This window comes from Chelonia mydas, chromosome 5, assembly GCF_015237465.2.
Source record: "Chelonia mydas isolate rCheMyd1 chromosome 5, rCheMyd1.pri.v2, whole genome shotgun sequence".
NCBI classification, from domain to species: domain Eukaryota; kingdom Metazoa; phylum Chordata; order Testudines; family Cheloniidae; genus Chelonia; species Chelonia mydas.
In genome coordinates this window covers 56658323-56683754 of record NC_051245.2, presented here as the reverse complement: position 1 = coordinate 56683754, position 25432 = coordinate 56658323, and the positions used below count along the sequence as shown (strand labels likewise).

Here is a 25432-nt window from a genome sequence, read left to right as displayed (position 1 = left end):
TGGAAAAATGAGGGTGTCCCTCTATTTATATTTGATCCAAATCTTTATTATTACACTGTTAGAAAATAAGCTACTAAATCAGAGTAAGAATCAGGGACTTTACTGCAGTGAGATAAGATTCTATATACATAGTTCACTTTTGGGCCTGTAACTAATCTTTTCCTCTGCAGTGAAATATATCTTTACCTTCCCTGGAGCTCTACTTTGGTAATTGTTACTGAAAATTCTTCAGGACCTTCAGGAAGGTCATCATCATGGATTTCAACTGAAATCCTTTGAGTAGTCTCATCTGGCTCAAACATAAGCTCCCCTGACGAGGAAGTGAAATCCATGCTCTCCTCTGCAGTCCCATTTAATGTCCAATAGCAGAGTTGCACTCGACCATAATACCCACTGGAACGGACAATAGTGATGTTAACCTGAGGGAGACAAAAAGCTTAGTTTTAACTTTTTGCCTTTATTTTGTGTTATATATGCTTCTAAGAACACTATTCTACAGACATCACATCAATTAGTTTTACTAAATAAAACCATTTAATAAATTAAATATAGATTAAATACAGAAATTGAATTAATCACACAACTCAGAAGAGGCCAGCCACTTCACATATCTCTCAAAGCCCACCACACAGAATCACACATTACACTGTATTGCACACATGCAGAAATAAAGTCTCAGCTATTTATTTTTAGAAAATTGCCATCCATTGTACATAGATAACGACAGCTACCAAAAGCATTAAAAATTCACATTTCAGATTAATTCCTCCATTTTTAAGGATTTTAATCTTTTAACTCAATACCGATTTTTCTTCTTCTGTTGTCTGAAGAGTTTCCTGTGAAAATGCAAATTGCCCATAGGGGAAGTCACTAGCAACCATGGTGATATTTGCTATGCTAGTAGACTCATTTATGACTCCTCCATCACTGACTCTAGATAGATGAAACTGGTAGCAACTCTTCTCTTCAGGAAGGTTATCATCTATAGCCTACAGAAAACAAACAAATAAAGCTGAGCTCTACCATTAACTACTAACAGAAAGAGTACCGGAATAACCAATGCTATAGATCTCTCTCACCTGTATTAGTATAACAGCTGCAGACTGCCTATCTCGCATTGTCAAGGTCCCTGATACCTCAGCAAATTCCTTCTGTAGAGGGGGAGTTATATTCCAGTACACAGTGACCTCCCCAAAAATCCCTGGGCCACGTACTAGGCTGTAAGTAAGAACATATACATATTGTTGTGTTTCCTATACATGTTTTATTTTATCTGTGCAAGAGATGGCTGGTACTCTGCCTAGGTTTTATGAATCTGTGACTCAGCCAAACATTATCAGCCTCACTGAAGCTTGAATTTAATATAGCAGGTCACCATTACAATTCTGACAATGTTATCTCTGCAAGTAGGTAACGGTATTGTAGTATTTGCAGTATTGCATATACTCAGGTTCCCTGATGTTGGGAGGGGATCACTGGCTGCCTCTCTAGAGGAGGAGCGATAGCTCAATGATTTGAGCCTTAGCCTGCTAAACCCAGGGTTGTGAGTTTAATCCTTGAGAGGACCATTTAGGGATCTGGGGCAAAAATTGGGGATTGGTCCTGCTTTGAGCAGGGGGTTGGACTAGATGACCTCCTGAGGTCCCTTCCAACCCTGATATTCTATGATATCTCTTTACCTGCTTTGCAGTAGCACAAAGCAGGCAGAGCCAGGGCTGAAAATTGAGTTCTCTGGGTTCAGCTGTGCCTTTTAGGAAGCTGAGATGCACAACGGAAGGGAAAAAGAATGGGAGCAATCTGTAGGAATTTTGCCTTTGTAATGGATTAAAGCCTCCAGAAAGACTCTACAGAGAGTTAAAGCGGCAAAGAGTCCTCTGGCACCTTATAGACTAACAGATGTATTGAAGCATAAGCTTTCGTGGGTGAATACCCACTTTTTTGGAATGCATCCGACGAAGTGGGTATTCACCCACGAAAGCTTATGCTCCAATATGTCTGTTAGTCTATAAGGTGCCACAGGACTCTTTGCCGCTTTTACAGATCCAGACTAACACGGCTACCCCTCTGATACAGAGAGTTAAGTTACTTACTGCTCCTTTAAAAACCTGGAGATAGCACTTCTCCCACTACAGTCAACCTGGCAAACTGCAGGGCAGGGCAAGATGCTGGTTTTGTCCACACACAACCTCTCTGGTGGGACTGCCAATGCTACAGGCAGCACTAGCTTGTTCTTTGAGGGTTGCAGCAAAATACTCTTTCCTCAGAAAAGTGTTCTAGAAGGAGGGGGCAATGACAGCTGTGCCTTTCCCACTACCAGAACACCCACACTGGAATGGTCAGAATTTGGCATTCTGTGTTCTGGTGCTTAGTTATAAAATTCAATGAAATCATTATGCTTTGCTTCAACTCAAAACCCAGGTCACTCTGTCGCTTTACACACCTGTAGACACAGCCAAAAACTAAGGCACAATTGTGAAGTGGATTTCTTCCAGTCCCTGAGAACTTTGCAGGGGCTTTGATTGCCATAAAAACCTCTTCCTTTTAATGCATTTCATCACATGCATTCCTGAAAGACCCTCCTGAGCGCCAGGAGTTGATATCATTTCAGACTGACGTATGTTTTGCAATTCCTTTGAAAATAAACGGTTATTGACCTGATTTTCAGAAGTGGGGAACACCAGCAACTCCCACAGACTTCTGTGGGAAATATGGATGAGCAGCACCAACGGAAGTCAGGCAATTGTTGCCCACCCTTTTTGTACTAAAAGGAAATGTGTACTCAAAATATGAGCAGAGAAATCAATGATGCACCTACCTAATAAAAGCAGTTCCGTTATACTTTCCTGAGGGTTCCCCAATGAGAATATGGTTGGAAGATGGAGCTATCCCAACCACCCCAGAAGCTCCCTGATCCCCCAGAATAATGATGGTTGCCAGACCTACGAAGAGAGGAAGAAAGATTTTATGATAATAAATTAATAACATTTTTAGTACACTCAAGTTAGTACACAAGATTATAGCAAGAGCAGAAATATTAATTAAAATAACTTGCACATAATACTTAGCCCTTTTAAACACTTTATAAATACTTTATTAACTAATATGTAAAACACCATGCTAGCAAAATGCTGTTTTATCTTTATTTTGCAAATGGGAAATCTGATTCAGGTGGCCTGATTCTGATCTCCCCTTCCACTGGTTCTATACAGGTATACCTCCACTACCAGTGTTCCCTCTAAGCTGCGCACCTGCACGGCCGAGCAGCACTCCATCAAGTGCTGCACATTTGATTATTACAGCTGCACAGGTGCACACATCCTCAGCGATGGCAGGAGGGCAGCACCCAGGAGGGGCCGGGGCTGGAGAACAGCGGAGGGGGCAGCGTGGAGTGGGGGCTGAGGCAGCCAGGCAGCTGGAGGGGAACCGAGCAGCAGGGAGCCCCAGCCACCCAAGCTCGTGGAGAGGGGCAGTGGTGGGGGCACCTCATCCCCGCCCCACCCCAGGACTCGCAGGGCCAGAGCAGAGTACTCTGCAGTCTGATTTTTGCACAACACCCTCCCCATCCTCCTCCCCCAGGCCGTGCTTCTCTCCTGGGCCTCCCGCTCCTCACTGGGAAGGAACCAATGAGAGCAGAGGCTTGTGAATGGCTGCTAGCAGCCAGGAGTTCAGGGAGGTAACAAAGGGACCGGGAGACAAGCGGCTGAGCTGCCCAGGCTGTGCTTAGTGCAGCTGCAACCCCAAGTGAGTAGCACCAGCAACTTCTGGGTCTGCAGCAACACACCGGGCAGGTGTGTGATTGGCACACAGGAGGGAACCCAACCTGGGAAACCTGGGCTCAGGGGTATTGAGGCTGGGGAAAGAGTGGGTGACTTCTCTGGGCATAAGGGCATGGGTCTGATTCTGGGCTACTGATGCTGTTCTCACTCTGCAGAAGTGGATGGAGGGCGCTGAAATAGCTAGATATGATTTTTTTTAAAGCACAATGTTAATTGCACTTCAACTCTGCACACTGCATTTCTCCCTCTACCTTCTTTCTGTCTTTCTTTCTTTTTCTTTCTTCCTTTTATTTTTTAAAGCTCATGCAATTCCTTCGAGAGACATCCCTGTTGTCATCAAGTACTTTTAAAAAAAATGTTGCTATAAATCTATCAATCCACTCTATCAGGAGTTCGGCTGAAACGTAGTCTAAAAAGGAAATGATTAATCAACTGTTGCTTTCCAAAAAAAACAGCAGTTATTTTCTGTGTAGATTTTAGTGGCACAAGTTTGTGCTTTTTAAAATCATATAATTTGTTTAGTTTTTTTTAAAAGATGAAGAATTAAAAGAAAAAAAGAAACGGAAGATGTCCTTTGCTGTATAGATGCAAGTTTCCACTTGGAAACTAATTAAGGACTTCCTGTAGACTATCTTCAAGAGTCTAGATAAACAACTTGCATATCCAAAGAAAGTGGTTTCTTATGAATTTTTGCAGGTGACGCCTGATCTTTGTTGGTACGTATGTTGTTTGATTTTGAATCTTTAAACTTTGCTCAAAACTTCCTAAATAAAGGGGTTTGGTATTAATCTATTTGGGTCTATTTGTATGCTAACTCCTGCTCCTGTTGCAAAAACTCCCATGAACTTTGATGTGCTGAATAAGTTGGCAAATGTTGACCAACAGTTCAATATGTAGAAATAGCAACCCAGTGAGATAATGTAAGAATCAATACTGCATTTCTATAAACTCCATGTAGTTTCACAATCCACTATGTTAGAATCAGGTAATTTTCTCTTTTTGAATAGAAATGTACTATTACACTAACGGTGTATGTACTGCTGTTAGGATTGGAGTAATTTCCTTTCAAAAGTATGCTCTGTGTGTGTGTGTAACTCACTTTAAAGAAGATTAATAGGGATTCTAATTTTCACATTGCTTGCATTGCTAGCAGGTCTCAGTTATGAAGCTCGTACATAAAGATTTAGATTTTGTTTGCAGATTTCACGTGAAAAGAATACTGTGTACAAATACTTCCCTGCACAATTATGCTCCAGATGTTTTGATTTCAAAATGACAGATTGAACATTTGATGTTTCCAGACAGCATGTCGAGGGAATTTTTAAATTTGTTGAACTTGAAGGTGACAATCCATGTTTAAATATGCTGCTGATTGTAGATTTTTTAAAGTATTCACCTTTAGGGCCAAATTCTGCCATCATTAGTTAAGAAAAACTCCCATGGGCTTTCTGCTCAAGTGACGAGCACAGATTTTGGCCCTTGTTTAAATTGCTGCCTTACCATTAATGAAAAAAAATCTTTGGGTTAAACTATACTATATAATATGTGAGGGTGATTTATATCTAGGTTTTTTGTTTCTATTGGTGGCGCACATCCGCAGAATACCTCAATATTGTTACACATAACAAAATTCATTCCACACATGAACGGAAAAAATTAGAGGGAACATTGTAGCTGGGATCAGAATCAAACCCAAAGCATGAAATACTAGCCACAGTGAAATCAATGGAAGTTTTGCCATTAGCTTGAATGGGGCCAAGATTTCAACCAAGCAGCTTAAGTGACTTTCCGAAGGCACAGGATGAGTTAGAAAATTGCAAGATTCCATTACATGTAACTGAGTACCGGGGGAAAATGCTATATTTAAAATGAGTTGTCTACATCACACATTTAGAAATTGACACAACTGTGAATTATAAATCAGAATTTAGGACAAAATTCTGCCCTTAAATAGACAGAAAGCTATAGCCTTCATTAGGAGCTCACTGTGGAGAGTATTTGGCTTATAGAACTTATATGCCTTTACCTTGCACTTCCTAACATTTTCAATTTTTGATTTTCAATTTCCAGTTCCTTAGGCACTTTTAACACCTAATTATTTTATATAGTCACAATTTTTATATGCCCACAATTAATTTGGGTGAAAAACTATGATCTCAAAAATGTCCCCTAATGATTTTTGTTCAGTAAATCAACAGCTAGTTAGTAAAACAATTTAAGGAGGACTGAGAATTTCAAAATGTGATTAGCTAGCTATACACATTCATACAAAACCGATATTTCAAAACAAAAATCTAGCATAAAAAGGCCTTCTGGAATTATAATTGGAAGCTGCCTCATATGATGAAATAGCAAATTATTTCCTTACCGTTTATTGGGGATATCTCTGCATTATCAGTAGACACCAGCTGAATGGTATACATTTCATTCCCCTCCAGTAGGCCATCTTGTATCGCTCGTAAAACAACTGTCTTCTGGGATTCAGTCTGAATCAGAAAGAGAAGGAAAATGAGTTAGGCTGATATTTTTCAGGTGAGATCAAGCAAAGTGCCTGATGATGCAAGGATCTGAAGGTCTTAATTTCTACTGAAGTCAATGTGGGTTAAGAGAGTACAGCACTTGGCACATTCGACAGAATTGACAAGTTCTGCAGAAGCATGTCGATTCTGATTAAACTTTCTATGGAAACCAGGCAGCCTTGCTATCTCACCTGGCTTCCTGTAAGCCTGCCTAGTTCTCCAGGATCCTCAACTCCCCTGCAGCCAACCTGGTAGGCTGCCAGGATGTCTGGTTCTCTGGCTCCCCTACAGCCCACCTGCTGTCCAGCACCCCAGACTGCCTCCCCTCATGCACAGGCAAGCTGTCTCCCCCACAGGCGGCTGCCTCCTCAGCTCCCCAAGCTGACTGGCTCTCTGGGCAGCCCAATCCTGAGAGACCACCAGGTGGGCTGCTGTGGAGCTAGAGATTATGTTTCATATCAGAAACACCAAAATGTTCTTGCTGCAATTTTTCCACAATGACATTTTGCAGTATTTAGGTTTCACTAAGAATTCCAAGATTTTGGCCTCCAAAACCCAAACCAAAACCGGAGAGAAATTCTGTTTCATGACCAGCACTCTAGGCTAGTGGAATATCCCCAAGTGTTTTTCTTGATAACAGTCTGCCCAGAAAGGAGCTGTATTCCAGTTTGTTAGAATTCTCAGCAGCTGCTGGTGCTGGCTACAGCCTCAGCAAACTTTCTTTACATGAACATTAAACAGTTGGCAAACCTGAAAGTGAAAGTTGGTTGTATATCTTCAAAACCACTAAGAGACATTATTCCTTAAAGTTTCCAGTGGCAATATATCTGGATGATAAATATAATACATGCTGCAATCAGTATAAAGTAGCAATGCACCAGAAGACAGTAAAACAGAATTCATTCTGTTAAATGGATGTTTTGGCTCAGCACAGTGTATAATTTGTAACAGAAATTAATCCATTAATGTCAACAACAATAGCTTCACAATACTTAAACTTTTAAATCCTACCTCAAGACCCTCTTCTGCCATGAAGCCTACAGCTTAGCCAACTAACACTAGCTAGTTTGAGGGTCACATGGTAATCACTGTTCTTTTAAAAAGAATACGTCCTGAATTTATGTTTTATCTCTTCCCAGACCTGGCAAGTTGCATGTCTGTTTAGACTGTCAGCTAATGCAATGGAATAACTGTTCTCCATGGTCATTATTACATTTCTATAAAATTTTTATTCTTTTTAAAAAGACAATTTATAACATTTTAAAATGCCACATTCCCTGGGTAACTTACCCTATACCAAGGTCCTCCAGGGAATGGGCCATCCCTTCTTTTCTGTTTGGAAAGCATGTGGCATGTTGTCAAAACTACCAGATATTTTTTTATTGTGTTGTAACAGACTACGACTGTGTACAAGTCTGTAATGTACAAGTATATAACTACATATCAGAAAGAAGAAAACGTAAGCAAATGTAAGGGAAGCAAATGGGATGTTGAAATTCTGGGAGTACCTCATTAAAGTAAAGAGTTCCATTCAGAGGAGTGAGATCATATCTAGCTGCCTCCTCCAAAATCCATATCATTCGGACTGCCCCCCGTCCTCCTTGACTCCGACTCACAGTCAGCAACACAGTTGCAGCAGAGTCTCCAGGTGACTGGGGCTCCTTAACTGTCACCTGAAAAGAGGAGGAGGAGGAGTTAGGGAAGAGCTAAGAAAAAACATTCACATGTTATGTTTTTATAACCACTGCCTTGGAAAAATTATAAATATTGCTATCAATGACATCTAAAATTATATTATTCTCAACTGTGTCTCCAAGACACCAGACCAAAAAATCAACAGAAGTTAATGCAGACATGCACTGTTAAATTCTGTTAGCAAAGATTAACAGTTATTTCTGTATCCACTATGATACAACGCAATTACATATGAGTCACCAGTGGACACAGCACTGGAAAATATACAGTAGAGAACAATCAAACATGAGAAAAAGAAAGGATTAGATAAATTTACAGGCCTTTTTTATCTTTGATTTCTATGAAAAACATTGTTGCAATATATCATTAATATATTCAACAGATACTCAGGCAACTCACATGAAATCTCTGGAATTATTATAATACTGAAATGGAATAGATTCAGTCATTCATAGGACAGGAACAATATAAAGGCAATAACTCATAACTGTACATTTTCCACCCCCATGTATTCAGTTCCTGGCATGTTTATTTGTTTTCAGTGTCTGATCAGCATGACCACTATACTGTTATTTCTCAATAACCGTAATTTAGGGGAATCTGACTGATTTCTTGACAGCCATTATTACAGAGTACAAAGATTTACATAATCTCTATATCGTTATTTTTCAATAAATGCACTGTGACTGTATAAATTTCTCTACTCCAATTGGCTACTATAATCTAGTTGTTCTGATTGGTGTCTGTACTTAAATTTCAAGCTATTGGCCAGAAACAAAGATGTCACCCTTATCTTCTTATGACTTCAAGAGGAAGCCCCAAACTGTCAGCAGTTAGTGCAGAGGGAAAAAATAGATAAAAAATCGAAGAACACAGGGCTGCGAAAGAACTGAAAAGGAAAGTGTTGATTTTAGGGGGATTTTGCATTGTGGAGAGGATGGGGAAAACATTTCAAATCCTTTATTTATTGCCCTCCTGCCAGGCCGAGTCTTGCTGCCATTGAAGTCAATGGATAGTTTATAATGGATTTCAATACGGAAGAGGTACACCCCTCTTTTCCTCCCTCTTCTCTTACGTTCTTTTCTCTCCCTTCCATAGAGGCAAGCTTGACTGTTGCCTTATACAATAAGGCCAATATTTCAAACCTGAATGCCTAAAACTAAGCTCCCAAATCCACATTTAAGCTCATTAAAAAAAAGAGGCTTGATTTTCAAAGGTTCTGAGCATGCCCCAGGACCAGGAGCGTCAGTACTGGGAGGACCTACCCATGTTGTGAGAGCCCACTTCACAGAGGCTGCAGCTACTGTCTGCAATCTGTGTGTGAAGTAGTTGAGACAAGGGGCTTAGGAAAACATGGCAACTCAGCACTGAGCTCTCACAAGCAGGCCTAGCACAGGTACCAAGCCCTGGTCTTCCTAACCAGAATCCTACTGGAAAAGGGAGATCAGTGATTTAAAAAAAAATTGTGACTACTAAATACAATAACCAAATTATAGCATAATAAGACAGACCAAGGTATTTGTGAAAACTCCCTCTGCAGTTTAAATCACAGTACCTGTTAACTTTGCTCCTGAGATCTTTGCTCGACATATATGCACACACAATCATTAGGTGGGAATAATGTGACAAAACTGGACGTAAACTCAACTAGACTGAAAAGCCAATAGATTCTCTCTCTTCCTGAATCAGGAGGGAAGCCAGCTTTTTTTTTTTTTTTTTACATTGGAGTTCACATGTATCCAACACAATCTCTCTCGTAGGCTATTTAATTATTTTTTTCACAATTCCTCCTCTGTTCATTAACTGCTACCTTTCACCTCCCTTCCAAAAACACCTTCTCTCCCCGTTAAAAAATAATCAAAATTCCAAATGTTTCTTAAGGCCTGTCTGCTGCTTATGAAACTGTACTCAGCAATTGGGGAGAAGAAAAAACATCATGTCTCTTAATGACCAAATGCAAGAATGGAAAATTTCTTACCGAGAATTTCCTTTCTGTTAGCAGCATCTCCTACAATTCTTTACATCTAGACTGCTCTGCTCACTCTTGCAGCTCATGAAGGTAGATCAAAATTTTGGTGCCACTACTCTGGCCACACTCCATCTGCTCCCACTTGTGGCCAAAAAAATTATTCCAAAGCTGTACAAATTTGTATAACAATATTAGTAACAAATACTTCAAAGGTAACTGACCAACTATGTACAGGGGATCGCAACTGGAAAAATACAGTCGCATGGTATAGATCCCACTCAGCATCTGGCCTTTTCTCTCTTGAGCCATTTAGGGTGGATAGAATTGTGGGAGACATGGCTAGTGGAAAGGAAATTATCAATATGAAATTTTCCGTTCTTCAGCCTAGTGTCTCCCACAGTTCTTGACATCTGGGAAGTAGTGAGTAGTGAACAGATGTACAAAGGGTTATAGAGAAGGTCAAAAGAAAAGGAAAAGCGGTATGCCTTCTTGCTTATAACATTTTCTCAGACGGCAAAAATCATTTCTGGACTACCACCTCCACCACCTTTCTGCCAAATGACACCTCTACAGAGGACAGGAAATCCACCTTGTAGTGCTTAATAAAGGTGGTAGCAGTTGACCAGGTGACCACCTTACAAATTTCCGCTGTGGGTGCATTAGTTCTTTCTTCCCACAAGGTCACCAGGGATTGTGTGGAGTACGCCCTGAGTCCCTTCCGGAACTAAACTCTCTAATGCCTTCTACACTTCCATGCTGCATAGTTTAATCCACCTAGCAATGGAGGACTTGGAAGCTCTGAATCTTTGGTATTTTGGGTGGAAAGATTCACAAAGAGCATCTGATCTCCCCATGGGCTTTGTACTTTTGAGGCAAATTTTCAGGTTCCTTCTAGTATCTAAAGTGTGCCACCTCTCCTTGCTGGGATGCTGTGGCCTTGGCCAAATGAAAAGAGATCTACCTTTTGTTAAACATGGAAGAAACAGTTTACTTTCAGGATAAATGATTCCAGAGTTCTGAGCCCCTCATGAAAAATACACAGTAAGTGGCACCAGCTCCAACACTCACCTAACAGATCTGATGGCTATCAGGAAGCAAGTTTTGATAAACAAATAAAATGTTGACACTGTATCAGTGGTTCAAAGAGGTGGTTTGTGAGGGCTGTCAATACAAGTGGCAAGTCTTATTTGGGAAAAAGAGGCCTGATTGCTGGGTTGGCTAATTGGACTGCCCTAAGGAATCTGGCTACTGGGGATTCTCTGCCAGAGAGTGTGCAGATCTTGTGAATGTCACGCTACCAAGGACAGATATCTGATGTGTAATGGTGCTGGGTTGGAGATCTTTGTTAAAGCCTTCTTGAAGAAATTTGAAGATAGATGGAAATGCTGGATTTCTAGGATTCACTTCCTGATACCTGACACTGAATTTAGTCCAGATAGAGGAGTATGCTTTCACAGTCAATACTATTCTAGAAGGAAGAAGTGTCCTGATGACTTTGGAGGGCAAACCCAACAAAACTAGCGTTTCCCCTTTTAATAACCAGGCTGTTAGATGCAGCCAGTTCAGGTCTGGATGAAGAAAAGGACCTTGTGAGAGGATTCCCTGTCTTGTTGGGAGATGTAGTAGTGTTCCTAATTTCAGGTCTATCAGATACAAAAATCAGTGTGGGGTTGCCAGTATTACAGTTGCCCGCTCGGATTTTATTTTCTGGACCACCTTTGCTAACAATAGGAAGGGTGAAAATGCAACGAGAAGGCCGTCTGGCCATCTCTGCAATAGGCATCTGTCCCCATGAATCTGGGGGCTACTTTCCTGATGAAGTACTTTGGTCTCTTCACATCCATGTGGTTTGTGAATAGATCAGTTGAGGGCAGTCTGAATGACTGGACGATTAACGTGAAGACTTCCTGATTTACGCACCACTCAAAGTCGTTCGCCTTCCACCTGCTAAGCCAGTCCACTTTTTGATTCAGGTTTCCCTTTATGAGAACTGTTGTGAGGGAGAAAAAGTTCTGCCCACTTCATGATTTCCATCACTTTTGCATGTAGCGCTAGACTTCTTGTTCTCCCTTAGTTGTTCCTATTTGTGACTGTGGTCATGTTGTCTGACTGAATCAGGATGTGGCTTCCCTCTAGGATGGACTGGAACCTTAGTCACTCCAGTTTGACTGCTCCTATCCTGGGAGGTTTCTGCTGTGGGTCCTTTCCTCCAGGTTGCTTTGGGCTGTTTGGGACTCCAAGTGTGCTTCTCAGCCTTCCAGACCGGCATCAGTTGTGAGAATCAGGGGATCTTGTGGATATTGCCCTGGACTGACCACCATTTTAAGCAATTGATCACCTGATGCCCCAGAACCTTCACTTGATCCTTCATGCGTCCCAGGGAGTGGTCCCAAACCTTTAAAATGACCCCTTGAAAGTGCCTCATGTATCATGGTGCCCATGGAGCAATCTCTATGCATGATACTAGGAGGCCTAGCAATTCAAGGCCTAGTGCCATAGTGGGTCTCTTGCAGTTCCAGAACAATGCGAGGAGGTCCTGAATCTTCTGGAACCTTTCTATAGAAGGCTATATCCTTACTATCAAAGTGTCTATGTCCATTCCCAAGTGAGTTATTTTAGTGGATGGAATCAAGGAGCTTTTCTTAATATTGATAATAAAGCCATGTGCCTGCAGGAGATTCAATGTCAGGGACGTAGCCCTGTGTGCTGTTGCTGGTGATGGAGCTCTGACTGAGATGTCAACTAGGAAGAGATACAGATGGATAACCTGTGATCGGAGTCTGACTCTGATTACCACCACCATCTTTGTAAAGCCCCATGGGGCCAAGGACAAGTTGAATGGGAGTGCCCAGTATTGATAACGCTTCCTGTCATAAGCAAACCTTAGGTATCTACTGATGCAGGGTCTGATCGGGATGTGGAGGTATGCATCCACCAAATACACTGATGTCAGAAAATCCCCCTGGGACAGGGATGACACCATAGAGCAGGGGTGGCGAACCTGTGGCTCCGGAGCCACATGCGGCGCTTCAGAAGTTAACATGCGGCTCCTTGTAGAGGCGCCGACTCTTGGGCTGGAGCTACAGGCGCCAACTTTCCAATGTGCCGGGGGTGGTCACTGCTCAACCCCTGGCTCTGCCGCAGGCCCTGCCCCCACTCCATCCCTTCCCGCCCCCTCCCTTGAGCCTGCCGTATCCTCGCTCCCCCCCCCCCCGCCCCAAAGAGCCTCCTGCACGCCACGAAACAGCTGATCCGGAGTTGCGGGGGAGGTGCTGATTGGCGGGGCTGCTGGTAGGTGGGAGGTGCTGGGAGCGGGGCAGGGGAGCTAATGGGGGGCTGCTGAAGTAGTACTGTGTCTCTTTGGCAATATATACTGGTAAATTCTGGCTCCTTCTCAGGCTCAAGTTGGCTACCCCTGCCATAGAAATTAGGGTCTCAATCTGGAACTTCATTTTGTTCATCCACTTGTTGAGCCTTTTGAGATGTAGAATAGCACAGATTTCCCCTGTATGCTTCTGAACAATGAAGATGCAGTAGAACCCTGAGAAACTTTCTTCTGAAGGGACATTCGCTATTACTTCAGTATCCAGGAGATGAGATATATCTCGTTCTGGATTAGGTCATGCTTATTGGGGTCATTCAAGATGTGGGATTGGACAGAGAACACATGAGGTGGAGCCCATAACTCAAATGAGTATCCTGGGCTCACTATCTCACTGACCCACTGGTCCGTGGTTGATGCAACCCATTCCTCCAGGAAATCCTTCCTCCTAACTTCAGCTCAGTGCAGAGGCAGAGACATAGGTGGTCTGTGTCATAAACAGGCTAACAGAGTTCACACTGGGCTTTTCTCGGGAGCCACGGTTCCAGAGCTTTGTTTTGGAGAACTTGCTGTCCCTTTGCTGGCATTTCTGCAAGGATGAAGGCTGAAAGGAGTGCCTTTGTCTGAAGGCCAGTCTGAACTCTGTCTTAGAGGCAGGATGTGGCATTGGGAGGGACTGTTTAGATTTTGTAGCATTGTCTGCCACCTGACTGTCTAAGCTTATCTCTCAAAAGCAAGGCTCCCATAAAATTGGCAGAACACAGCACACTATTTCGAGTGGTTATCCATCTTTCAGTGATGGAGCCATAGGTGGCATCTGGTCACTGAGCTGGAGGCCCTAGCTTTGGTTGAGACTCTCATAGCATCCACTGAAGCCTCTGCAACAGATGATGTTGCTAGGGAAACTTTCTTTAAAATGGAGCCAAAGTCAGGGTGATCTCTACTCTTGAGGGTTCTGAGATCTTCCAGCCAGGAGGGAGAAGAGTTTGCAAAGCAAGTATCTGCTACAGATGCCTGGAGGAAGGCTGAAGAGACTTCAAAGTTTTTTTTGAGAGTGGCCTCCATTGTTTCTATCTATAGTGTTCGGAGGAAATAACCATATCTCTCGCCAGGGATGCTACGGTAGCATCAGTCTTCAGGATCTTGGTAATCTGGTCCTTTGGTTCCTGGATCTCGTAGAATTTTATGGTGATTTTTCACAATATACTTGCCCTTGGTCTGGCTTACCCCATTCATCCCTGATTATTTCCTCAAAGGAGGAGTGTAAGGGAATCGCTGCTTCAAGGGAGGATTTCAAGGGGAGAAATTTGCTCTGTGGCTTACTCTCAGGGATCTGTATGGGTTGAATCTGAAGAGCGGATACAACCTTGTTGTACATGGCCACAAATTTCTCAGGGAGAAAACAGCTTTGCTAAGACTTTCCCCAGTCCTGATCGGAGTTAGAGCCTGACAATTCACCATCCTCGGTGGAGAAGACATCACAGGATTCATACCTCCTACATCTTTTAGGCTTTTTCTTCCCCTTTTTTGATTTTTTTCACTTTTTTGCTTACTTAGAGACCATATGAGCTCCAGTGTGGCTTTGGTAAGGCCTTTTGCAGCTAGCTTTCCTAGAGGCCTGGAGACCTCTTGTGAGATCCCTTTCTGAGTCCTCACCTACTGGGGCCCATTCCCGCAGGGAGAGGGAAGGGAAACATTTCCACAGCCCTCTGGCCGAATTGGGAAGGGGGGCTGTCCCCTGGTTTTTTCCCCAAGACACTCAAGACCCATTTTAAGACTTGTGACCTCTACAAGTCTCTCCTCTCTGTTCGCCAGGGGCCTCTTAGGACTTACCCCCGAATCAGCTGACTGAGGTCCTCCTCATCCCGGAGCCTCTCCCTGTTCTGCACAGAGCTTCCAGGTCTGTATATTCCATTTTGGAGATGCGGCTGTTCTGGTGGGTAGAAGACCCCACATGCCAGTCCGACTCATAGCCCCAGTACCTAACAGAGTTAGGAATGGAAGACTGAATGCAGGCTTGGTACAACTCACCATCTGCTGAGCTCGGGAAGGCAGTTTCACAGATGGAGCTCCATTTGGATTTCTTTCAGTGCTTTCTAGGCAGCTCTCCCATCCCTAAAAAGATGTGGAGGAGCTAGCAGGGAGGCACTGCAGAGGAGACTTCACCTGGATTCCAACAGCCGACTAAAAACTGGCCCAGTGGGCGGAGTAAGGGAGTGAGAACACTGCTCACATCTGCCCCAGAATTAGTCAAAAAATACCCCTTTAGGCAGATGACAGAAAGGAGCACTGAAACTAACATCTGCGTGCTGCTGTGGAGGCAGAGAATCTGGCCAGAAGCACAAGCAGAGGGGGTGTGAATAGAGCAGTGGCGCCAAAACACTGATTCACCTCTGTGAGTTGCAAGGGTGAGCAGAGCAGCCCCGATAGCAAGAATTGTGGGAGATGCTGGGCTGCAGAAATGACATTTTGTACAAATATAAAATGTTTAACTGTCTGCATTGCTGAAAGCTACGTTCAGGAAAATCTGCACATTGATAATTGATTCTAAGAAACTATGTGGTTGATGATACATAACATTCTTCCTGCTTATGCTTAAAACTGCACCATGTTGCTCACACTTACATTCTTTTCTTCGAACCCAAACACGCCAACAGGAGAGTCATTTGGTGGAATAGTGACAGTCACCACAGTGTCATCCCCAAGTCTGGCACCACCTGTCACCCTGATTAAAGTGACGTTGAACAGCTCTAAAAATTCTATTGCAGTGTCATCTATGATTGTGATCTCTATCACCCCTGCAGCCTGCACAAAAAACGAGAACCAATAAAACAATACAGGATACAACAGTGAATTCAGTCTATTTTATTTTATGAATGAAACTGGTGGAGGTGTAAAGACATAGACCCCCAATGTGGCAAACACTTATGAACATATTTCCCTTTAAGTACCTGAGTAGTGCCATTAAAGTCAATGGGACTGACTATGTGTGTGCCTAAAGTTAAGTTCCTGTGTACATGTTCACAGGATCTGGACCACAAATAGTAAGCAGAAATGTCCTCTGAGACTTTACACTCATATCTTTTAAAGGAAACAAATGCAAAAGACCCTGAGACTTCTTAACTCAGAAATGTTTATATTTTCAGCAACATCATACTTGTCCATCTGCAAATGTAAGGTTTCCAAATGATGGCGTAAAGTCTTCCACGCTAGCGCTGGCAGGCATGGCTTCCCAGTATAGTTTTACTGACCCAAACCTCCCAGCCTTCCGAACAACTGGCAGCTTCAGTATATTCTGTGGTGGAGGCACCTCATAACCAGCAACTGCTCCACTAAAATCCTGAAAATTCAGAAAACATGTTGAGTGCCAAGGCAAATGTGTTTCTCTTTTCTCATTCCCTGCAAAAAGACTGATACCAAAATGTTCAAAAGTAGCCAAAAGTGAGGGGCTATGCGTTAAAGTAATGAGTTAGCCCCTTTATATATAATCTATAAAACAAGACAGCAATATTGATTATTATTAGTAGTAGTATTATAATTATAGAAAGATCAAATTGTTAATCTGATGTAGTTAGGGTAAAAATAACCCACGAGTATTTTAGCAATTCCAATGCTCTCATGAACTAAGTATCATTAACAGCAAGAAAACTTTTGTATGGAAATTGCTTGTCCAGTATCTGGTCAATGTAACTGATGTTTAGTGCTAGAAATCTTTTAAGACTATTTTTAAATGCAGCCTGAAAACACAGAACCTACTGCTAGAATACAATAGTAAATGTTTAAAATTCAGTCTTACCTTCATAACATTGAAACTAAATATTCCTCTGGGGTCATCATTCTCTTCAATTGTTACCTCAGCTATTTCTAACCCAAGTCTCTTCACACTTGGCTGCCCTTCAGCAAGAGAAGAATCTACCAGATGCACATCAGTAATATTGACTACAAATCCTTCCTGTAATTCTGGAACATTATCCTGTGAAAATGTTTTTAAAACGTCACCCCAATTGTAAGTTCATGTTATAAGATGGATATTATGAAAGGAGGAAACTGACTGGCTGCTGACTGAGCAGAACCAGGTAAAACCACGGCAGTTGAGATTAAATAACTAATTCCCTGCCTCACATCACATCGCCTATGAAAAGGGGGGAAAGGATTTCTGAAAACACTGCTGACTAGGAGGACCTGAAGGACTTTGAACATCCTATAAAAACACATTTTTATTGGTCATGATAAAGTCTAGGGGCCCCAATCAATTGATGTTTTTTAAATCTGAACAATAAATCTGTTAAAAGGCAAAAAGTGAAATACATTATTTTACACAGATTGAAGTTGTGCCAAATTTATAACCCAACATGTTCCTGAGAGGGTTTAAAATTCACCACAAACAAGTTTCCATAAAACCAAATTACTCATTTCACAGTAAACAAAGCAAAGGATTTGGATTGCTCACAAACTAGTTACCAGTGTCCAGACGCTGCTGAAACAGATTTAATGAGCCAATTTTCCTCCTACAATACTTATAGAATGTTACACTTTTCCTTTTGCCCCTGGACAGAACCTACACTATAATCTTCCTTAAAATATAACAAAAACTTGTCTTCTTTTCAATTACTCACAGGCAAAATGGTGACTATAACGTAAGTCGTGATTGTGTTCTCTGCCATAATTATTGTTTCTTTTTCTATCACATAATCCTTATTCTCCGTGGCTTGGTTGAAAGGCTGAAGGGCAAAATTAGGTTTGGCGCTCAACTGTACTGCAATATCTCCAACAAATCCTTGTTCTCGAAGAATTTGTAAAGTAACAATAGTAGGATTCTCTGCAAGATGAAATGGGAAAGTAATCTATATTAGCTCTGGTAAAAACCCATCAACATATGATTGCTCTAACCCTTTCCCTGCTGGTTTTCCACTTCATCTCACTGTGCTAGAATTATCCTGTTAATCACTCACTGAAATCAATGGAATGTTAGAGCATGAATTCATGTTCAACATCACAACCAGTGCACTCTATACCTAAAAATTTAGTAACTCAAGCTGTTTGAAAGCGCATAAGGGATATTTGAATCTCTGCACAGAATGCAGGGGCAGGTAGCATTCTGAGCGGAAAATTTTTTGAGAAACATAAGAATTGAATTTTGCAATACAAAACCTTTACTTTAATGTACACATTCTCAGTCAGTTCCCTTCTCCCTCCAGTGCCCTGTTTTGAGTGCCCTTCATGCGTTTTAAATAATTCTGAAATCACTACTGATACTGATATAGAAAACGACCTCTTGGCAGTGACTCTGGTGGTGATACTCAGGGATTGCCCTTTATTCATGCATGTCTAAATCTCAAATTCCCCAGAAAAGGAAATGCACTCATATTGGTGATGACTCAGATCCCCTTTGGGAAACTAGATTTTCACCACAGTCCAAGAAATTGCAGAACACCTAGGGTATGCCTGGAAGTCCTGTATCTAGGGCAGGAGGGGTGGGTAAAAGTGGATAAAAGAAACAAACCAGGAAGGCTAAGGGTAAGACAAAAGGAAGGAAAAAGGTAACTAGTGTATGTTTTTGCTTGTAAATATTGAGCTGCAATGTAGTGTCCATTTCCATTACTTTCCATCTGAAAAAGCCCTACGTGCAACATGCTCTGAAATACTAAAAAAAGGAGTAATTTACAGATTAAACTCCAATAAATTATCAGATGCCAAACACAAATCATTGTAATGAAGTAGCATGGGGAATATGTTTTATACATATGTATAGAACACATAAGTTACTACAAAATTCAACTTGATTACATCTGCTGGGCACACTACACCTTTGACTGAGAAACTGTGGCAGGGAAGGATGAGGGGCCAGGATCCTAAAAGCATATTTCATGCACGGAAAAGGGCACACAACAGACTATTTGCCTCTGTCTTTGGGGAACTTCCAGGATGGAAGCTATGGGTGAATCCTGATAGCCCTGCTGGTAGAGACAAGAGTGGGGAAAAAAAAAAAACATGTCTGGTAGGGAGATGGAAGCAAGGGGAACTCTCCTTGTAGAGGAAAAGATTTCAGGTGGGGTCTCTGCTATTAGAGCTGGGTGGAGAACTGGGTGATTTTTTCAAAATGAATTTTTTCTTCAGATTTCTGTTTTGTGGAGAATTTCAAATGTATTTTTGTTTCAATTTGGAACAAAAACAACTTCAGAAATCTTGAAATCCTGCACAAAAATAGAAATCTGGAAAAAGGCATTTTGAAAAATCAAAATGTTTAGTCTCGATATTTTCTAAACAAAATTCTACGTGGTGGGCAGATGGGGAGCCAGAAGCCTGGAAGCCCTGGGAGCCCCAGCCAATTGGGCGGCTGAGGAGATGGGACCCTGGAGCTCCGAGGGCTACCTGACCCCTGGGTCAGCCCAACTCCCAGTTGGCTACCAAGAAGCAAGGTGGGCAAACTGGTGTCTGGGTTCTGCCAGAGCTTCATTTCAATTTCACCAAATCGGCAAGTTCCAATGAAATAATATTTTGCCAGAATTTTTCAGACCAGCTGTAGCTGCTTGTGCATGGAAGGAAGATTGGGAGGCTAGGCAGAGGGTTTCTGAAACTGTAAGAGATGAGAGGTGATGGGATGCCAGTGTCAAAGAAGCAGCTGGAAGGAGAAAAATCTGAGGCAGAAGATGGACAGAATGGGAGCCTGATGGCAGGGAAAGGAGATGGGAAAAACCGTAGTGGTGGAGCTAAGCTGTCAGGGGAAAAGGTGTGAGCTCGACAGGAACAATAACTGCCGATGGACAATATGGAGTAGGGAAAAGTCTTCAAGTGAAGACCACTGTGCTCTGCATACAGTCCAAACAGCCCTATAAGCCCAACTTACACTAGCTCGCTCTCCAGGATTCCAGCAAAGTTCCAGAATCGAGTATGACTGCACCAACATCACAGCAGAGGTGGCACTACTTTTCCCCATACCTACATCCCTGTTTGTCCCCACCACAAGTCACAGAGAATGTGAATGGACAGTTACTTCACTGCTTGGGATCAGCAGCAGCCTCCCATACCATCTCCCCGCCAAAGATTTTCTGTTGTCTGGCAGCTACCGGCATAGCAGTGGATGCCAGCAGGATCAGGCCATTTGCCTTTAATTAGTTTATATTTTATAGTTAACAAATTTGTGGCATACAGTTCGTAATATCTAAAGGTGATGATGACATTGCAGAGCAGAAAGAGGAAATGTGTAACCAGTGAAGGCAAAGTTTCCCTGAAAACCTATATTCTTAAGTTTAAAGACAAATATTTAATATGCAGCAATTTGTAAGAAGGCAATAGTATGCACTAAGAATAATCTTACTTTCTAGTGCAATGCATACAAGACAAGACACCAGAGTTTTTAGCAAAATAAGGGAATGATTCTGTTTATTAATAAAAGTAACATAAGTCAAGTTAACATCACAATCAACTTGCAAAAATAACTGGAGAGTCTTTATTTACAGTGCATATGAAATATCCTATACACAGGAAAGTTGCATAGTTTTGTATTTCTAAGGATGTTTTTTGACTGCTGTGGTACCCCTTCTGTTTGTCACTGAGTTGTTACTGTTGTTCTTTTGGTTTTTGCTCAAACTTAAATTATTTTTAAAAATTTAGAATGTTAGTCATTAAAAACTCACTTAATTAACATCAGAACTTCTAAAGATGACATACTTTAGTATGCCATTATATTAGATTCTTAGCAGGAACATAAGACTGACTTACCTTCAGGCTCTGCTACTTTAGCAAAGAGAGAGTCCGTATGCCAGCCAACTACACCGTAGGGAGAATCATTAGGCAAAATGGTAAGCACAGCTCGTGCTCTCTTAGGGTCTATGATGGCTCCTCTCATGGGATCCTTAATACCCACAGTAGTGACATGGGTGAATGTTATAACAACAGTTTCAGAAAGCTCTGCAATGTTGTCTGCAAGAACAGTCAGGGTGATTGTGGACAGGGCCTGACCTTCTGAAAATGTTATCTAAAAGTAAAAAAAAATAGGTGAAACATTTTTTTCCATACTATTATTTTAAGCACCTTCACCAAGATTTGCTTTTGTAAAAATCCATCAGTGAAAAAAGTGTGAACAGAGCATTAACAAAATATGCAAATGATACTGAACTGGGAGGTGGTGTGACACCACTGAAGACAGAAAAATAACTGAAAGGGCTCCAAAGAGGTTAGCAACACTGACAGCAAACAGCAAAAAGAGAGTCACTTTGGAAAAATGCATGCTGTTTAATTGGGGCAAAACAATCAGAAACACAGGAAGGGAGAAATAGTTCTTAACTAACATTGGCCTGAGTTTTGGAGATGCTGAGTACCCACAACTCTCAATGACTTCAGCACATCTGAAAATCAAGCCGTTTTTATCTGGATCTCTTAAAAACAGACTTAAGTGTCTAAAACACCCATTTTGAAAATCTGGACCTAGATGTCAGCAGAATAACTCAATAATACAACTGCATTGCGGCTTTTTGTGCCACACACTTTGCTTTCCTGCTTTGTCTAAGTCAAGAAGCAGAGAAAGTCAGTAAGTTGCTGAAAACCCCAAACCCCTCCCCTTACTAAGAAATGTTGATTTTAGGGGCACAGTGTCAATACTAGTGCTTGTTGAATAATATTCAACTGACAACTTAGTTGACTAATGTCATGATTTTTTTTTCAAATAAACTATTTGCTGAACATGAAGTTTATTATTCACCCATCTATAATCCATTTTTGACAATTATATTATTGTTTTAAGTTGTCACTATAATATTTTTAAATATATGTATAAATAAATGAATTGATCACATTTAAAATAACCATGTAGCCTCCCGTAACATTCTGGGGGACTTCAGAAAAAACAGCTTCCACAAACAACGGCAGAGAGACTAAGGGAACTGAAACAGAGGCTGTCTGCCTCACTGTGCTCGAGACACAAAAACAGACAAAGGGGGCTGGGCCTGAGCCTGATGGGCCCACCCAGGTGACCAACTGCAGACCCGGAGAGCTTGCACATGACTGGGACTGCCAGGATATTGAGCTGAGCCTGGGTGTTGAAAGTCATTGAGGACTCGGAGACAGAGCTGGATGCAGAGAGTCAGGTTCCAGTAGCAAAAGAGGATGCAGTTCCTGAACTTCTCTGTGCAGCAGAGGTCCAGAATCTGTCTTGACCTGAAAGGGCAGCCTGCCTGCTGAGACCTGTAGGCTTCCTGCTGCATTGGGAACGACTTGAGTGACCAGGTGCAGTCCACTCCACAAGAGACTGAGCTCCAAGACTCCACCTTGCAAAAAAGCACTGACTGGCAGCTGCACCCAGTAGACCTCCACAGCACTAGTGCTGGAGAATGGCCAGAGCTTCTCAGGGTATATCTATACTACCCGCCAGATTGACAGACAGCGATCGATCCAGTGGGGGTCGATTTATCGCGTCTAGTCTAGACGCGATAAATCGACCCCCGAGTGCTCTCCCATCGACTCCTGTACTCCACTGCCACAAGAGGTGCAAGCGGAGTCGACGGGGAGCGGCAGCAGTTGACTCACCGCAGTTAAGACACCATGGTGAGTAGGTCTAAGTATGTCGACTTTAGATAAGTTATTCACGTAGATGAAGTTGCGTAACTTAGATCGATCCCCCTCCCCCCAGTGTAGACCAGGCCTCAGTGAAGGACACCACACCCTTTTTCAAGGTCCTGCTCCGCCAACTAGCTAAAGCCTACAGGGAGACTTTAGGGAGCATTCTATTTACTTTCACTTTGTTGTGGGCTTTTGAGGGAAAGAGTGTTTATTTTGGTGGAATGGTTGCTCCGTCATTTATTTGATATACTTGATTCTCTGCCTGCCCCCTTGACCCAATTCCCTTTCTTTTCTCTGATTTTATGTCTTTCCAGGAATAATTGTTGTATATCTTCATAATCTGTTGGCCCTTGATTTCTTGGATCTATAATTTGTAATGTCCTAGAAGTCACAGGATTTGTCTATTAGTTTATGCACCCAACCACTAGGTGGAGCTGGGCTCAAAGAACCCAGGGCCCATTGGTCCTAAGGTGGGTCACTATGCACTGAGGAGAGAGGAATAAGGGTTCTACCATACTTGGGCACTCCAAGAAGGGACAACAGCTAGAACTTGGGATATTTTATAAAGTATTTTTAAATCAGTGCTTCACTAATTTCAGCAAAATTATTACATACCATTCCTGATGCTGGAAATATATCATTAATGCTCCCATTGGCTATCCACTGTACTGTAACTCGGCCATACGTTCCTATTAAACGTTCAATATTCAAGGTGATTAAGTTGTCTTGTTCCATTTCTTCAACTTGCTTAGATAAAGAATTCTGGAAAGGTACAAATATAGTACAACCATACAAATTAATTATTCGAATGGCTAGAAAACACAGGAAGAGATCCTATACTAAATACTCAAAATGATCTTGAGGCATTTGGAAGAAAATTTTAAAACTTGTATCCCCAATGTTAAGCACGTAAATCCATATTTGCACACTTCTGGGGAAGTGACCTAATTTTCAGAGGTGCTAAGCCTGTAAAGCTCCCATGGACATATTTAAATAAAACAAACAAACAAACAAATGAATAAATTGGGCAGTGCCTAAATATGTATTTAAGGGCCTCATGCTAAGTATCCAAGTTTGAACTTTTTCGCTACGATGATTTCATCCCCGGATTAGTTTTAAAATGGATGAGAAACATGGGGAACTTCCAGGGCAGATTCAGTTTACGTTAGATTTTTTTTTTCAAATTGCAGCATTTGATTTAGGGAGTACTTGCTATGTATACAATTTTCCAGCCAGAGCTTACTGTGTTCTTGCCAGTTGATTCTGTGGTACCTGAGGGTGCATTGTGGGTCTATCTGCATGACAGCACTCTCTCCAGATTTCCTGTGGCTTCTATTTCCCTTTGCATGATAGCTTTGCACAGATTTGTATATACCTGTCCTAGGTCAACCTGGCCCTTTAAGATGCGTTCTCAGTTCAGGTCTCCCTTGATAGTGATTTCTCTCCAGAACAGAAGCATTCTAGGGGTGGTCATTCCAAAGAATAGGAATTTGATGTGGGCTCTATTAGCATTCCCAGGTCTATCCTACAAAGTACCCATTAACTGCCAGAGGTACTCCTTTTCCATCTGCTGCTCTGCTTATTCCCCAGCCCTTTCCACTGCTGGTCCTGATCCCTTCAGTCTCTTTCACACGGATGAAAAGTAGGTTGCTTAGATCTCTTCCCGCTTTCACAGATTTATAGATTTTAAAGGAGGGACCATTAGGATAACCTAGCATGAGCTACCGCATAACACAGCCCATTGAATTTCAACCAATAATTCCAAGTCCACAACTTCTGTTTGAACTAAAGTATATCTTTTAGAAAAACACTTCTAGTATGCTTTTCCAGAATGCTTTGTCCTAGTCCTACAGTTTCCATGCTAACAGAGAACTGCCACCCGCCCAAATATCTTTGTTCTAGGTGGTAGACAGGAGCATTCTGTAAGTGGCAAAATGATTCCTCTAACCAACAAAAACATGAAGCCTTTCACCTGCTCAAAGCCGAAGTCCAAAGGAGGCTACATAACATCAAAAACAAGTGGTAGCGAGAGAAGGCCTCTGAGATCCAGGGTTTGGTAAACCAGGATTACTTAAGAAGCTTCTTTCAAGCAACAAAAGCTAGATATGGGCCAAGCTCCAAAGGCCAACCCCCTTACATTCCCAGCATGGACAATGCAGCCATTAAACAACACTAGAAGGAGCACTTTGAGAGCCTTCTAAACTGCGACTCCATGGTCTCTGAAGACACCATCAAGTTCATTCCACAACACTCAGCAATGGAAGACCTTGATGATCCCCCATCTTCTGAGGAAGTCAGGCGAACCATCACCCAGAGAAAAAATCAGAAGGCACCAGGCCCAGACGGCATCCCTGCTGAGGCTTTTAAAGCTGGTGGAACAATGCTTTGCCAACTCCTGGAGCTGCGAAGAAATTCCACCTGACTAAGAATGACAACATTGTTACAATATTCAAGGAAGGAGACAAATCTTTGTGCAGGAACTATAAAGATACTGCCCTCCTCTCCATCGCAAGGAAGATCCTTGCCCAGATCCTATTAAACCAGGTCCTTCTCCTTGCCAAGGAACTTCTCCCCGAATCACAGGGCCATCCCG

General features: G+C 42.1%; 1 protein-coding gene across 1 annotated transcript in view; it reads right to left on the bottom strand.

Annotated features, from left to right (window-relative positions):
• LOC102932938 (adhesion G-protein coupled receptor V1) overlaps positions 1–25432 on the bottom strand; it is a 331043-nt gene that overhangs the window by 250842 nt on the left and 54769 nt on the right. Inside the window, exons 31-42 of the mRNA XM_037902481.2 lie at positions 23455–23601; positions 21004–21259; positions 17898–18100; positions 17078–17254; positions 16439–16621; positions 15907–16086; positions 7804–7968; positions 6145–6262; positions 2816–2939; positions 1080–1218; positions 804–989; positions 187–419 (exon numbers count right to left, since the gene is read on the bottom strand). Coding sequence (XP_037758409.2) covers positions 187–419; positions 804–989; positions 1080–1218; positions 2816–2939; positions 6145–6262; positions 7804–7968; positions 15907–16086; positions 16439–16621; positions 17078–17254; positions 17898–18100; positions 21004–21259; positions 23455–23601 — 2111 coding nt within the window. The remainder of the gene's footprint in view (positions 1–186; positions 420–803; positions 990–1079; positions 1219–2815; positions 2940–6144; positions 6263–7803; positions 7969–15906; positions 16087–16438; positions 16622–17077; positions 17255–17897; positions 18101–21003; positions 21260–23454; positions 23602–25432) is intronic.